This window comes from Halichoerus grypus, chromosome 12, assembly GCF_964656455.1.
Source record: "Halichoerus grypus chromosome 12, mHalGry1.hap1.1, whole genome shotgun sequence".
Classification (NCBI taxonomy): domain Eukaryota; kingdom Metazoa; phylum Chordata; class Mammalia; order Carnivora; family Phocidae; genus Halichoerus; species Halichoerus grypus.
Window position 1 is genome coordinate 12,261,770 of NC_135723.1, and position 14,051 is coordinate 12,275,820.

General features: G+C 47.0%; 1 protein-coding gene across 2 annotated transcripts in view; it reads right to left on the bottom strand.

Moving 5' to 3' along the window:
* Positions 1–5,101: 5,101 nt before the first annotated feature.
* Positions 5,102–14,051, bottom strand: part of SUGCT (succinyl-CoA:glutarate-CoA transferase) — a 773,157-nt gene continuing 764,207 nt past the window's right edge. Inside the window, exons 14-15 of one of the 2 annotated variants that reach the window (XR_013443062.1) lie at positions 11,852–12,106; positions 5,102–5,331 (exon numbers count right to left, since the gene is read on the bottom strand). Coding sequence is in view for 1 of the 2 variants with exons in the window: in XM_078059977.1 (XP_077916103.1) it covers positions 12,084–12,106 (23 nt within the window). In the remaining variant the exon portion in view is untranslated. Of the gene's footprint in view, positions 5,332–11,076; positions 12,107–14,051 lie in introns of those variants that run through there. The other variant, XM_078059977.1, reaches the window with a different exon arrangement.

The following is a 14,051-nucleotide window of genomic DNA, read 5'->3' on the forward strand; positions in this document are numbered from 1 at the left end:
GGCCTTTGCTTAGACATACGGACGAAGAGAGACTCACGGAGAACCTAGAGGCCTACTTGAAAATATCATTTAATTTGAGATTTAATCAAAATGAAATCATTCTTAAAAAATACAAGGAGCTGACTTAGATAAACAAATGCCCTTTTATTAATCCTCTGTGGTTTTGTCTTTTTTTTAAAAAAAAGAAGAAGTATATTAAATATAAACATATCATTCTGGCCACAAGTTTGTCTACAATGCCTGGATTCACAAGAAATCCTGGCCTGAACACTGATCTCATGGAAGGAAAACACATTCTTATTTCCTTGCAAAACCACCCCTGCACAAGAAATGCTGGCTGTTAGAGTAGAAGGTGCTTCTGTGCCTTGGTATGTGTTATAGAGTCTGGGGCCCACGTGAGGACAATAATAAATCTTGATGGGGCAGGATGATGATACTTCACTGTATGCCAGGCCCTCCTCGATTCCCCACTCCCATCTGCCTGAATTAGGCTTGATGTATTTGACCATACTCCTTATTCTCGTACCACTGTACAAAATGACCAGTGAATCCCTACTAGGTCATGAAACTGATTCTGAGACTCTATAATTTAAAAAATATCCAGCACTTTTCTCATAATTGTCAAAACTTGCAAGAAACCAAGACCTCTTCCTTCAGAAGGTGAATGCATGTAGAAACTGTCATACGTCCAGACAATGGAATATTATTTGGTGCTAAAAAGAAATGAGGTATAGAGCCATAAAAAGACATGGAGGAAACTTAAATGAATATTACTAAGTGAGAAAAGCCAATCTGAAAAAGCTACGGACTGCGTGATTTTTAACTATAAACCATTCTGGAAAAGGCAAAACTATGGAGACAGGAAAAAAATGTCAGAGGTAACCGGGATTTGGGGGGTGAGGGAGAGATGAATAGGTGGTACACAGAGGATTTTTAGGGCATTGAAAATCCTTGCTGTGATACCATAATGATGGGGTTATATCATTACACGTGTGTCCAAACCCATAGAATGGACACCACCAAGAGTGAACCATAATGTGAACTAGGACTTTGGGTGATAGATGTGTCACTGTAGGTTCATCAATGGTAAAAATATACCCCTCTGGTGCAAGATACTGGCAGAGACTATGCATGTGTGGGAGCAAGGGTATATGGAAACTCTCTGTATCTTCTTCTCAATTTAATTGTGAACCTAAAACTGCTTTAAAAAAGTCATCTTAATAAAATTTTTAAAAACCCAACAACCCTTTTCACATTTAGCATTTCTGCACTATTTTAAGTGATTTTTAAGATTGTAATCCAACTTATTCCCATCAGAGTCAAATTTCCCTTGCTCCTCCCTGTGCTTATTTTTCAGTTTTGTTTCCTGATTCATGGCCTGACATCCTCTGCTTTGATATCTATTTGCCAAGAAAACCCCGCGGTGGAGAACGTACATGGATCTTCTGTCTGAAGATGACCATAAATCAAGGCAGAATGGAAACCTTGTCCAGCGGGGCCTGAGCTTCCAGAACACCTCGGGGTGACCCTCTAAATGGATGCACACCAACTGCACAGTCCAGTATTCTGAGGTGATTGTTGCTGAACAGCGTGTCTTATGAATATTCGTGGAATTAAACAGTTATCCTCATGAAAAGGAGACTGAGGGCCAGGACAATTACCAGTATGTTAAAACAAACAGTACGGACAGCTTTGCCTGGCCAAAGAGGTGGCCAAAGGATCTTGATGAGGAAGCAGGAGACAGGACAAGCTAGAGAGTTGCCTCCTTCCTCACTAGCCCTCTCCCTGAGTCACTTTTTCATTGTCCCCTCTGTGGCCATTGGTCTCTAAGGAACATGGGTGACTCTCCTAATCCTGAGTAACAAAATTCTGCTTAGAGCTGGAAGTTGTCTGGAATATTTACTCTGCAATGGACTTAAAGCCAAGTCGGTAGGAATCATAAGATGAAGCACCTGTCAGCTCGACAGGACACCCTCCCCCACTCCCACTCCTGCGACACACAGACACACACACACACACCCATCCTAATTTATTTATTTCTTTATGCTCAATGGGCCTTGACTTATATTATATTATATTATATTATATTATATTATATTATTCCATCTATCTATCTATCTTTGCCCTTATTTATCTTACATTTTGAATTGCATATGCTTTCTGAAAATCACCTAAAATCCCTTGAAAAAAAATAATGTACAAGTCAATCACTCCATAAATGAAAAACTAATGAGGTGCCATTTTTCTTGTGAGGCCCCTTCACTCCAGCCAGAGGTTCAGTTCTGTCCCTGAAGCTCCCTGTGAAAGCATGGCTTCTATGCTGTCTTGTGGTTTCTTAAACACAGGTAGCTTCCTGAGAGTGTTCGTGCTCCTCATGGATAAGGACCCTCCTACTTTCAGCATGCTTCTCGGTATCCATTGGCACCCACCCAGCCCAGGCCTGGGCCTGGAACATACCTTCAATAACCAAACAAGCACTACTGTTTTAGCCAGCCAGATCTGCGGAATGACCTCTAGAGATCACCAGGGGTGAAAAGTAGTTTTCTTTCTGAGTTTACTATGCCCACAGTCAGAGCGTAAGTAATAGCTATTGAGTGACTGAGTGAAGGGCCTTGAGGTGGTGGTGAATGAGAGATACCAGCACAAGGCCACTTTCCCTGGAGAAAGCCTCTATTCCTGGGGGTATTCCGTACCACCAGGGGGTTGGTTAAGTATGGAGATTTCCAGCCCCCCATGAGGCCTGATGCAGAAACCCCTGGGCTGGGTTCAGAATCTGTAGATTTAACAAGCTGTCCAGCTAATTCTGAGCCAGGTTTTCCCAGCAACACTGGTGAAGGATAAAGAGCAGCCTGGAGAGTATGGCCCTCCCTGGAGCCTGATGCCCTCAAAGCCTGGCAGGAGGCAGGGGCCTGACAACAACGCCACAGCCAACACCCAGTGTGAGCTTGGATCAGTCACTGCCTCTTCACAGTTGTAAGATGAGCACAACAACTGTGCACATTAACCTCTAACACAGTACACATAAGGCAGGACGTGTAGAAAAATTTAGTAAAGACTTTATTCACGAAAACCAAATCCCTTTGCTATGAAAACACATTACTGAACCCCAGGAACAAAGTAACATTATAGACTCTAGTTTCAAATATGATGGTACACTCATCAGTGGTTCTGCACCACCTGATGTTTGCACAGATCCAAATTCTTAGTCTGAGCATCAATGAGAGGCTGAGTTCTTCAGACAGAGGGGCCTGGGGTGTCCCAGCTCTACCTGTCCCTTGCTGCAGGAACTTCCACAAGTTAGTTAATCTCTCAGGGACTTAAGTTTTTGTACCTGCAAAGGGGGGTGATAAACCCAACCCTTCTGGAAGGAGAGGGAGTATTCCAGCAAATACAATCAGTGTAAGGAACAGAGGTGACTGTGGCATAGAAGAAAAGCAAGTAAGTGATCAACCTCCCCAAGAGGCTGTGAGTCCCTCAAGATGGAGCCCCCACCTGGCCCCCCAGCGCCTGCAAATGCCGGAACCAAGTAGGAGCTCAGGCGAATTTAACTGGCTGCAATAATAGGCAATAGGCCAGGCCCCATGCTGAGTGTTTCCCAGGCACAATCTCATTTAATCCACATGGCTAGTTCACCTACAGTCAAGGAAACATAAAGAGGCTCAGTAATCTGTCCAACGTGGCAGAACATCACCCTGAACTCAGAATTCCAGCCACAAGTCCACAGGGTGCAGAGAGGGGCCAGAGGAAGAAGAGCTGGGCTTGGAGATGCCTTCATGGAGCCCACGGTGCTTGCTGGGCCTGGAGGGACAGCAAGATCCCAGACTAGCGGAGATGGGAGCGTACTGAAGAAGAAGCTGGAGCCAGCGTTCCAGAGCTGGAAATCACAGGCTGTCCCGTGCCGGCTCCTTCCACAGCTTTGTGGTGGAGGCGTGGCGGCAGGCCCACACTCAAGGTGGCCGTGGTCCCTGTGGGACAGAGACCTCTCTGCTTGGGGGCAGCCTCAGCCTGCCTGCTGCTGTGGAAGCGCCCCCGGGGCTGGGAGCCCTGCATCTTCAGAACCCAGCTGAATCTCTCCGAGGAGCCCAGCGCTGTGCGGTGGTGTGGTCCGCGGTGCGTCAGGACCCGGTGGCAGCTTAAAGACTCAATTTCCTGGCCTCTCGGCTTTGCCGTCCCTCACCTTAATGACATTTCAACATTGAGCGGGTTTCTGGGGTTTTTTTCCCCCTCTTTAAATTAAATATACAGTAGGTGTTTTGTATTTAATTTCCTTAAGAAAAAAGTATATTGTAGGGGTGAAATGGTAAAAAAAAAAAAAAAAAAAAATGTAGAAGAGAGTCGTGGCAGTTTATAAAAACCATATTGTGTGCTCTAGGGACTGGGGTGCCTTTCTGGAGCCTCTTCCTTCTCCTGGGAATACTCATAATGTGGGCTTATGAGTTGTGCTTGGTGCTGTGTTTTTCCTTACAATCTTTTCTCTCCTTTTCAGCATGTGCCGCGTGTTACCTCTTGAGTTGCTTGTCTTTTTATGTGCTTCTCAGAGGTGTGTTGCTGACACAATAGCCCCGAGCCAGTGGGCTCCGGAGCCACTTCTGTTCCCTGGTATAATTACCTCCACAGGGTGTATTTATAGCAACAGAGGTGCCGAGGGGGGTGGGGGGCAGGGGTGGGGAATGAAGGGCCTAGCCTCCCAGGGGCACAGGGAACCTCTGTCCCACCAGGGTGGTGACAGGTGGGGAGGGTGGCCGGGCCGGTCTGTTAGCAGAGAGCGGGCTGCACCCTACACGTGTCAGCACAGCAAGGATACCAGGTGTTCTGACACTCTCCCCTCCCACATCAGGAGCGCCCAGCCCCAGGGGGTGTTGGGGGGCTGCAAGCGGAGGCCACTGTGGGGGCCCATGGATGGGGATCAGGGCTTGGCTTTGGGCCCCTTCCCCAGCCCCAGTGAGAGCCACTCCACTTTTAGAGGGTTCCTTGTGGAAGTTCTGATGTGATTTTGTTTGAAGAGTTTGTCCCTGATTGGAGGAACTCTCCACTCCTATCAAACGAACCATCTCATGGCCCCATGAGAGCTCAGTTTGCCCCCCCACACACACACACACCCTCCTAGTCCCCTCTCCTCCTTCCTTCTCCTGAAATCCTTCAGGCCCAGCTGGAAGCCCCACCCCTCACTGATGGCTCCTGGGGACCGGGCCCATTGCAATAGCTCCCCAGGGGGATCTCTCTGCTTCTGGAAGACACAACCCACTCTTGCCAGCCAACAGAGTGATCATTCTGCAGCACAACTTTGCTCCTATCCCCGAGGTTAGAGCTCTTCTGTGGCTTGCCCACCTCCTAGAAGATAAAAAACCCAAATATGTTAGCACAGCACTCAAGGGCCTGCACACTCTGAGCCTTACTTACTTTCTAGCTGCTCCCCTCTCTCCCTATCATCCCCCATGTGGCAACCACGTGGACCTTTTATTCACTCAATGATTGAAGAAGTATTTATTGAGCAACTATTAGTGCCAGGAATGTTGTCAACGCTGAATGAGAGATGCAAAAGATTTGCCCTGTGGAACTTGCATTCTGCAGGAGAAAGGGGGCATAAGTGCAAACGCACAAATCACATGGCCAGCAGGAGTTTGCAGAAACCAAGGTGAGTTGAGGGGCTGTTTGGTATGGGGTGCAGGGCCAGGACTCTGGGTAGGTGACCTTTGAGCAGAGGCCTGACAGGTGAGCACCTAGGACAGGATCCAAGGAAGTAGCATCCAAGCAGGGAAGCGGGCAGGGTCAGAGCCAGGGTGGGAGTGTTCGGATTTCTTCTCCTTGTTGTGGGAAGCTATGGGAGGGTTGGAAGCAAGTGGAGGGTATAAACTACTTTCCTGTTTTCAAAGACCTCCCTGGTTGCTGTGTGGAGAATGGTGGTAGAAGGAGTCGGAGAGGGGTCCACCTGTTCAGGGACCCCAGGCTGATTCACAGAGGGGAGGGGACTGCCACGTCCCAGGAGGGAGGCAGACCCTCCACAGCAACCCCCTTACCCTGCCTTTTGGCGGCTACAGACACAGAAGTGGGTTCAGGAGTGAAAGGGAAGTGAGGAAAAGGGGCAGAACTTTCCTTCAGTTTGGCTGGGAAAGGACCCAGTGAGGTAAGACTGTGGCCAGTCGGTAGGGATATCATCAAAGGAGGTTACTTCAGTTTCTGTTTTCATTATTGGATAAGATCATTGGGGTCAGTTTTATTCATGATCAGTTTCACAAACTGTTCCATGTTGATTTTATAATTAGAGTCAATATGTATCTAATCCTGCATTTAGAAAGTATTACATTGCTGAAAACATTGTAGTATGTTGCTGTTTGTTATTTAAAACTTTTTCCAGGGGCACCTGGGTGGCTCAGTCAGTTAAGCGTCTGACTCTTGCTTCGGCTCAGGTCGGGATCTTAGGGTCCTGAGATGGAGCCCCCGGGTAGTGCTCCACGCTGGGTGTGGCGTTAGCTTGGGATTCTCTCTCTCCCTCTGCCCCTCCCCCCACTCACATGCTCCATCTCTAAATAAATAAATAAATAAATAATATAAAACCTTTTCCAGGATACTCTGCCATCATTATGGGACAGTTCTTCATGGGTGGGGCAGCATTCCATTTACTATGCTGCTGACACTCTTAAAGTTCACTGTTGTGAGATTCCGAACCCTGTTCCCTCTTTTATTTTTATTATGTTCAATTAACCAACATATAGTACATCATTAGTTTTTGATGTAGAGTTCAACGACTCATTAGTTGTGTATAACACCCAGTGCTCATCACCACACATGCCCTCCTTAATGCCCATCCCCCAGTTTCCCCATCCCCCCACCCCCTCCCTTCTGTAACCCTCAGTTTGGTTCCCAGAGTACAGAGTCTCTCATGGTTTGTCTCCCTCTCTGATTTTTTCCCATTCTGTTTTCCCTCCCTTCCCCTATGATCCTCTGTGCTATTTCTTATATTCCACATATGAGTGAAACCATATGATAATTGTCTTTCTCTGCTTGATTTATTTCATTTAGCATAATCCCCTCCAATTCCATTCATGTTGATGCAAATAGTGGGTATTCATCCTTTCTGATGGACCATTCTCTTACACCATATGCAAAGATAAACTCAAAATGGATGAAAGACCTAAATGTGAGACAGGAATCCATCAAAATCCTAGAGGAGAACATAGGCAGTAACCCTGTTCCCTCTTGTGACTGGATTCATTTCTCAGTCTCAACCTCCAAGGTTCACCAGATATGAAATCCTACTTCTTATCTGTTCTCTTCCACCCCTCCTTTTTTTTTTTTAACTTTGGATTTTAAATGATTGGTAATGTTCCAGAAAGTCTTTGAGTTAAATTTTTTAACAGCCCTATTGAGGTGTTAGCTGTATTTTTTAAAAACCTGCATATACTTACAGTGTACAAAACAAATGTTGACATAAATATACACTCATGAAACTACCACAATCAAGATAATGACCCCCAAATTGGTTACATATTACATCTTCTGCATCTTTAGTGATTTTTATCTACTTGTTCTATTAATGATTGAGAGAAGGAAGTTGAAATCTCTGACTATAGTTGTAGATTTGTCTCTTCTTGAAGTTTTATCAATGTTTGCTTCAAGTGTTTTAAAGCTTTAGTATTAAATGCATGAACATTTAGGATTGTAATGTCCTCTTGATGAATTGATCCTTTTATCATTATTAAATGAGCTTCTTTATTCCTGGTAATACTCTTTACCCACAAATTCACTTTGATTTATATTAATATAGCTGCTGCGGCTATCTTGTGTTACATGGTTTATTTTTTCCATCCTTTTACTTTTCATCTGTCTGTATCTTTATAATTAAAGTGGATTTCTTGGAGGTTGCCTATAGTTGGGTCTTCTTTTTTTTTGTTTGGTCAGATAATCTGTCTTATAAATGGGGTGTTTGGGCTATTTATATCTAATGTGATTATTGATATAGTTTGATGTAAATCTACCATCTTGCTTATTGTTTTCTCTTTGTCTCCATCTATTCTTTGCTTTTTTTCTTTCTTTCTTTGTGTCCTCTTTTGGATGAGTATTTTATATTGTTCCATTTTTGTCTCCTTGTTGGCTTATTAGTAATAAATCTTTGCTGTGTGGGTTTTTTTCCCAGTTTTATTGAGAAATAATTGACATACATCACTGTATAAGTTTAACCCATACAGCCTGATGGTCTGATTTACATATATTGTGAAATGATGACTACAATAGGTTCAGCTAACAGCCATCTTCTAAGGTAGATACAAAAAAAAAAAAAAAAAAAAGATTAGAACTCTCAGGATTTACTCTCTGTGATGAGAACTCTCAGGATTTTCCCTGTGATGAGAACTCTCAGGATTTACTCTCTTAACAGCTTTCCTGTTCATCACACAGCAGTGCTAGCTGTAGTCATGCTGTAGATTATGTCCCTGGTGCTCACGTGCCTCGGGGCGGGCAGTTCGAACCTTCGTCCACCTTCCTCCAATCCCCCTCCCCAACCTGCCACCTCAGGTAACCACCAGTCTGATCCCTTGCTCTGAATTTGGGGGTTTTGTTTGTTTTGTTTTGTTTAGATTCCACATATAAGTGAGATCATATATCCTTTGTCTTTTTCTGTCTGATTTATTGTACTTAGCATCATGCCTTTGAGATCCATCCCAGCTGTGGCAGATGATAGGATGTCCTGGTTTTCCATGGCTGAATCCTATTCCATTGTATGTATATTCTACAACTTCTCTATCCATTTACCTATTGATGGACACTTAGGTTGTTTGCAGTTCACTTTTTTTGCTTAGAGACAACGGGGTGATGGCAGAATCTACTTCGTATGCATGCTGGATTTCACAGCCAGGGATCCTGGTCTGGGAGGACAGGAAACCCGCTCCCAGGCCCTGGGGGAGGGGGCTGGAGTGGGAGGGCCTGACCTCATGCTGTGTTTCCCATCCTGAAGACAAGGAAGGTGTGTGGATAGACAGAACAAAGGTCTCCGGGAGCCGCTTTAGTCGGAATCCAGGAGCTGAGAGGTGAAGCCTGAGCTTCCCAGGGCTGGTCTCCAGGTCCACCCCAAAGTTAGCACTGCTCCAGGGCCCCTCTCCTCCCATTGAGGAGGTGGCCTCACAGAGCACATGGCGCTCAAGTTTTGAAGGTAGCTGTCCCCTCAGGGAGCACTGCAGAACACATCCTTCCATACTGCTCAGCTTAGCTAGAAGCCACAGATGGATGCCCCCTACTTTCTAGATGTCTCCCTGGAGCCACAGTGGCCAGCCGACACACCCGTCCTCCGGGGCCCACGTTCCCACCGCCACTGCCAGGATCCATCCTGCCAATCTGGCCAATCGACCTGCCTCTGGGAGCAGCTTAACTCCTGGATCCCCTGCTTCATCCTTCAGAGTCAAGCTCCAGCACGTTGGCATTTTCCTGCAGCCTTTGTGTCAAAGTAAAATCAGTCAAATAAAACATAATCACGCGGCATCTGGCCACAGGCTATTTGTCTCAGCCTAACTGATTCTGACAGCTCAGCAAGAAGAGCAACAGAGCGGCCCACTGAGCCGCGGCCGGGGCCAGGGTTCCAGAAACAGAAGTGGACACTGCCGCACCCTAGCTGCATGAGCCCTCCAACCCACATGCAGGGGTGGGACACAGGCTCTGCTCAGGCTTCCCGCTTGGCACCCCTCCCCGGCCCTCCCTCTGAGGCAGGGAGCAGTGCCTGTCTGCCCTGGGTTGGTGAGGATGCACAGGGGCACCCAGCCCACTGAGGGGTTCCTGCTTAGAGGTCTGCCTTAGAGATCCTATGACACAGCTTTCAAAAACCTATGTCCCTGCTCTAAAACACAAAGCTAAGAATGTCACTCTTTGTTGCTTCCTATGCAAAGCAAACTCATTTGGATTCTCCATTCTGACATCCACATGTTGAGTGTATGTCTACTTTTGTGGTTACATCTTCATGGAGAGCCACTTCTAAATATTCCGAGTCTCTCAATCCACGTTGGGCACCTGCTGTGGGTGAAGAGAAGTCCCAGGCTGCAGCCCCACGTGAGTCCCTCTAGACCCTGGAGCTGCCTCGTTCTCTCTGATGCTCAGTTCTTTACCTGAAGAATAAGGACGCAGATGTGTAAAGAGCACCATGGAGAAGGGGCATCCACTTTGGAATCAGATAGACCTGGTTTTCAACCCCCACTCTGCCACTCGGGGAGCAGATAAGGTCCTGGGTGTAGACTGCTTAGCACCTGTCTGCTTGTGCAGTCCCCAAGGGCACTGGACCCGGCTAAGCAAGGCCTGCCTTGTTTCCAAGCGTCCCACGTCCCCACGTCCACACGCCACAGTCGCAGCTCATGGGCCACTTCTTTCAGTGTCCGGTGCTCACTCCACCTCCTCCTGCCAAACACTAAATCTTTGGGGTGCCATGAGTGAGCCCCAGAGCCCTTCCCTTTCCTCTCCTTCAGGAGGCTCAACCCCGTCACCTTATGTCTCAAGCCTCACCCATCCTGAAATGCCAACAGGTCACAGAGAAACAAATGCTCCCTTGAGACTCCATTTGCATTTCTCAGAAACAGAACCTCTGAGTCTCCCCACCAAAGAGGTTCCTCATCCCCAGATATTTCATTTCCCCTGATAGTCCCACTCTTGGCCTGGTGGTTCAGGCCTGAAACTGAAGAGATGTTCTCAATTCTAACCCTCTTGTCTTCACAGGTCTTCTAATCGGTCATTGAACTCCAGCGTTCTATACCTAAAAGAGACTCGAATGGAGACTTGTGTCCATGACCCCACACCCCTCTTAGCAATCCAGCTCACTACCATCTCCCACTCCAACCCATGCACAGCATCCTCGCTGGCTGCCAGCTTCCAGTCCTGCTCCCCTCCCCAGTGCACTCTCCAAGCAAGTGTGCTCTTTCTCACTCACAAATTGGACCAGGTCACTCAGAGGCTTAATTGTCCCCACCCCCCCCACCCCGGCCCCGGTAACTGCCCATTATACATAGAATTAAATTCAAACCATTCTCCAGGACTCTTTACCATCCGGCCAGCTTTGCCTCGCACTTCATCCCAAGCCACTGTCCCCACCACTGGGTTATGTCCTAGTCACACGGGGACACTGGTCCTCTTTCCCTCCTCAAGGTCCTTCCAGGTGCAATTCCATTGGCCTAGAGCTTTCTCCCACTTCTTGTTTATAGGGCTTTTATCCAACATATGTCTCTGGCATAGGTACATGAGAAACCAAAGTAAGAGATGCCATAGATATAGTTCAAACCTGTGGTTGGAAACAAGCCTGGAATATGCTGGGATGCCCAGTGCATAGCACAATGGGTATCTCTAAATTCCCTTGCCTCTTGGAGTTCATAGTTCTGGGAGTTGGCTAGTCAGCAGGGTTGGGGAATGAACCACCATGGAGCCATCCCATTGCAGACGAATTTCTTAGTATGTTAGTCAAGGCCGCCAACATGTCCACCCAGCTCAGTTTTCCATTCACTACTCTGCGTCCCTACCCACACCCCACATTCTGCTCCACAACGCCACCCATTGTCTAACAAATCTACCTTCCACAGCTCTCTGTTCATTTTCTAGCCATGTCATTTCCTCAGTCACTGTGGATGGCGGCCTCTCTTTCAAGGCCCAGATGGAATGCTTGCTGGGGAATATCTTAAATCCAGTTGGTCATTCCAACCGGAGCCTGGTGTTGCTCCTCAGGGCTCCAAGGTGCAGGGTTTACCTCCTGCTAATGGTGCCTAGCACATCCTATCATGGACTGAGCATCAGCCCCACATTAGGCACAGTGCTAAGCAGTTTATAAGCCTCATCTAACATTTCTAGCATGGCATCTATGAGGGAGGTACCATGAGTCTCCCCATCTTACCCAGGAGGAGGCTGAGGCTCAGAAAATGAATTGGTGTGTTCTCTGTCACAATTCAAGCCCACCTCTGTCCAGCTCTATCAAGCATTGTCTCAGCTGTGGCACTATTTTGCTTCATTTACAAGCATGCCTGTCTCTCCGCAACCTTTGAGACTCATCTTCATACGCTGTTGGCCTCCACAGCATGTGATACACTGACATGTTCTGGATAATGCACTGTTAACAGGGTGGTTTCTTATTCTGCTTCTGTAAAGTCTCCTAAAAGGAAAAAAAAAAAAAAGGTGAAGGTCCTTCTACAATAGCCTTAGCATTTTGTTATAATGAGGAAAATGTCGGGAAATTGATATCTAAATGTTCCCAACACCAACATTAGCTTAAATTCTCATCCACACCCTTGGCCTAGGAGGGCCACACCAAGACAAGTCAGCCTGCCCTTTGGAGCCCATTCATTAGAGAAGGGAAGTGTTTTTGTGGCCTCAGCTCTGGGATGATATAATGATTGCCTTTCCTCCCAGCAAGTCTCACCCTGTCTCAGGAAGACGTCAGGGGTCAGCACAAGGCCAGACTCCGAGTTGATGAGTCACTCCTGGAGAAGGCCAATGGCAGGATGAAGGTTGGCTCCGGGGGATTGGTGAAAGGAAATGGTACCTTTCCTTTAGAGGAATGAGGTTGAGTCTGACCTCGGTCATGGAAAAGCATGGCATGGAAAAGCACCTGCCTATCTGGTTGGGGATCCAGGAGGGGGGACAGGGGTCCCCAGAGAAGAATACTCAAAGGTCAGTCTCTACCCAGGGCTCTTAGGAAATGCTCACTGCCAGGTCTCTGAGGGGCTCAGGTGAGGCAGGTGTCAGGAATATGGACCCTTTTTATTTGTAAGTCTGGTTCCATTAAATGCAGGCAGAGTGGTGGGAAAATGTACTTGGGAGAAAGCAGTAGAGGGGTGAGGCCAACAAACCTTGGTTCTTCTCCAAGCCAGCACATCTGCTGTGGCACCCGTGGAGAACCACTGAATTCTGTGGTGAAAAGCTAGAGCCTACATGTGTTACTGCCCCCTCTTCACCACAGCTCACTACGAGCATTACCACAATTACATCTCTCCACAGCCATCACCACTTCTGCCCCCCCATCACCTCCACTAGCTACCTTCTAATGCCATTGCATTCCTTGGCAGGTACCATTCTAGGAGCTTAATGTTTCCTTTTCATTTAATTTCTATAACAGGAGCTATTTTCTTTAGTAATGAGGAAACTAAGGTTTAGAGAGATCAGGCAACCTGACCAAGGTACATGTCTTATAAGTGGCGAAGTTGGAATGGTCTCCCTAGCATGTCTAACACCGAGGCTGTACTCTTGACCACTCTGCCAGATGGAAGATTCCTTTGGGGACAGAACAGAAGAGTTCAGATGAACAAACAAACGAACTATAAAGCAAAGACCAATCTTACTCCAGCTCACTGACAGCCCCTTCTCTCTGTCTGCTCATGCAGACCTTCAGTGACACCATAGAACTCTCTAGAATCATGGATGATTATTATCCTTCTTCTCCCTTGGAGTCACAGCTCCTTTTCTCATTTCTACCAAGCAAGAGGTGGCTGCCATGTCTCTTCTCTTCTAAATCATCCTGGCCATTCTTTCCTTCCCAGCAGGTCACTGTGACCTCTGCTTGAAAATTTCAGGGGGAAAATTCATTTCTTTCACAAAAGCTCCCCAACATCTAGCACAGCAGGAGATACAGGCCAAATCTTAACATGTGAGGACTGAACCAAGCCCACGGCCATCTGCCAGCCTCACGGGGTCCTGAGCTCAGGACATGCAGCACAGGGAAGGCTCTCCCCTTCAAGAATCCCAGGTCTGTGTTCCCTTATCAGAAGGTTGGAGGCAAGGGGAACATGGGTGAGTCAGGTGAGTCAAGGAGCCTGGAATGTCACCTTCAGTCATGAACTACAAAGAGTTGATGCCCAAGCAGACCCAACAGGGAGGTAAACATCTGTTGAAGGTTCTTGAGTCTTTTCTCTCTCCTTGCCAGCAACTGAGGAGTGGATCAGCCAGGTAGCCGTCTCCTGTTGCTGGCTTAGAAAATTTTCCAGGGGACTCTTTTGAGCATAAGCATCTTGGAATGAGCCTGATCCCAGTAAAAGAACCAAATGTCAGAAAAGTTGAACATAAATCTTGTCTAGAGTAGGGATTCCTTGATGGTCAGATTT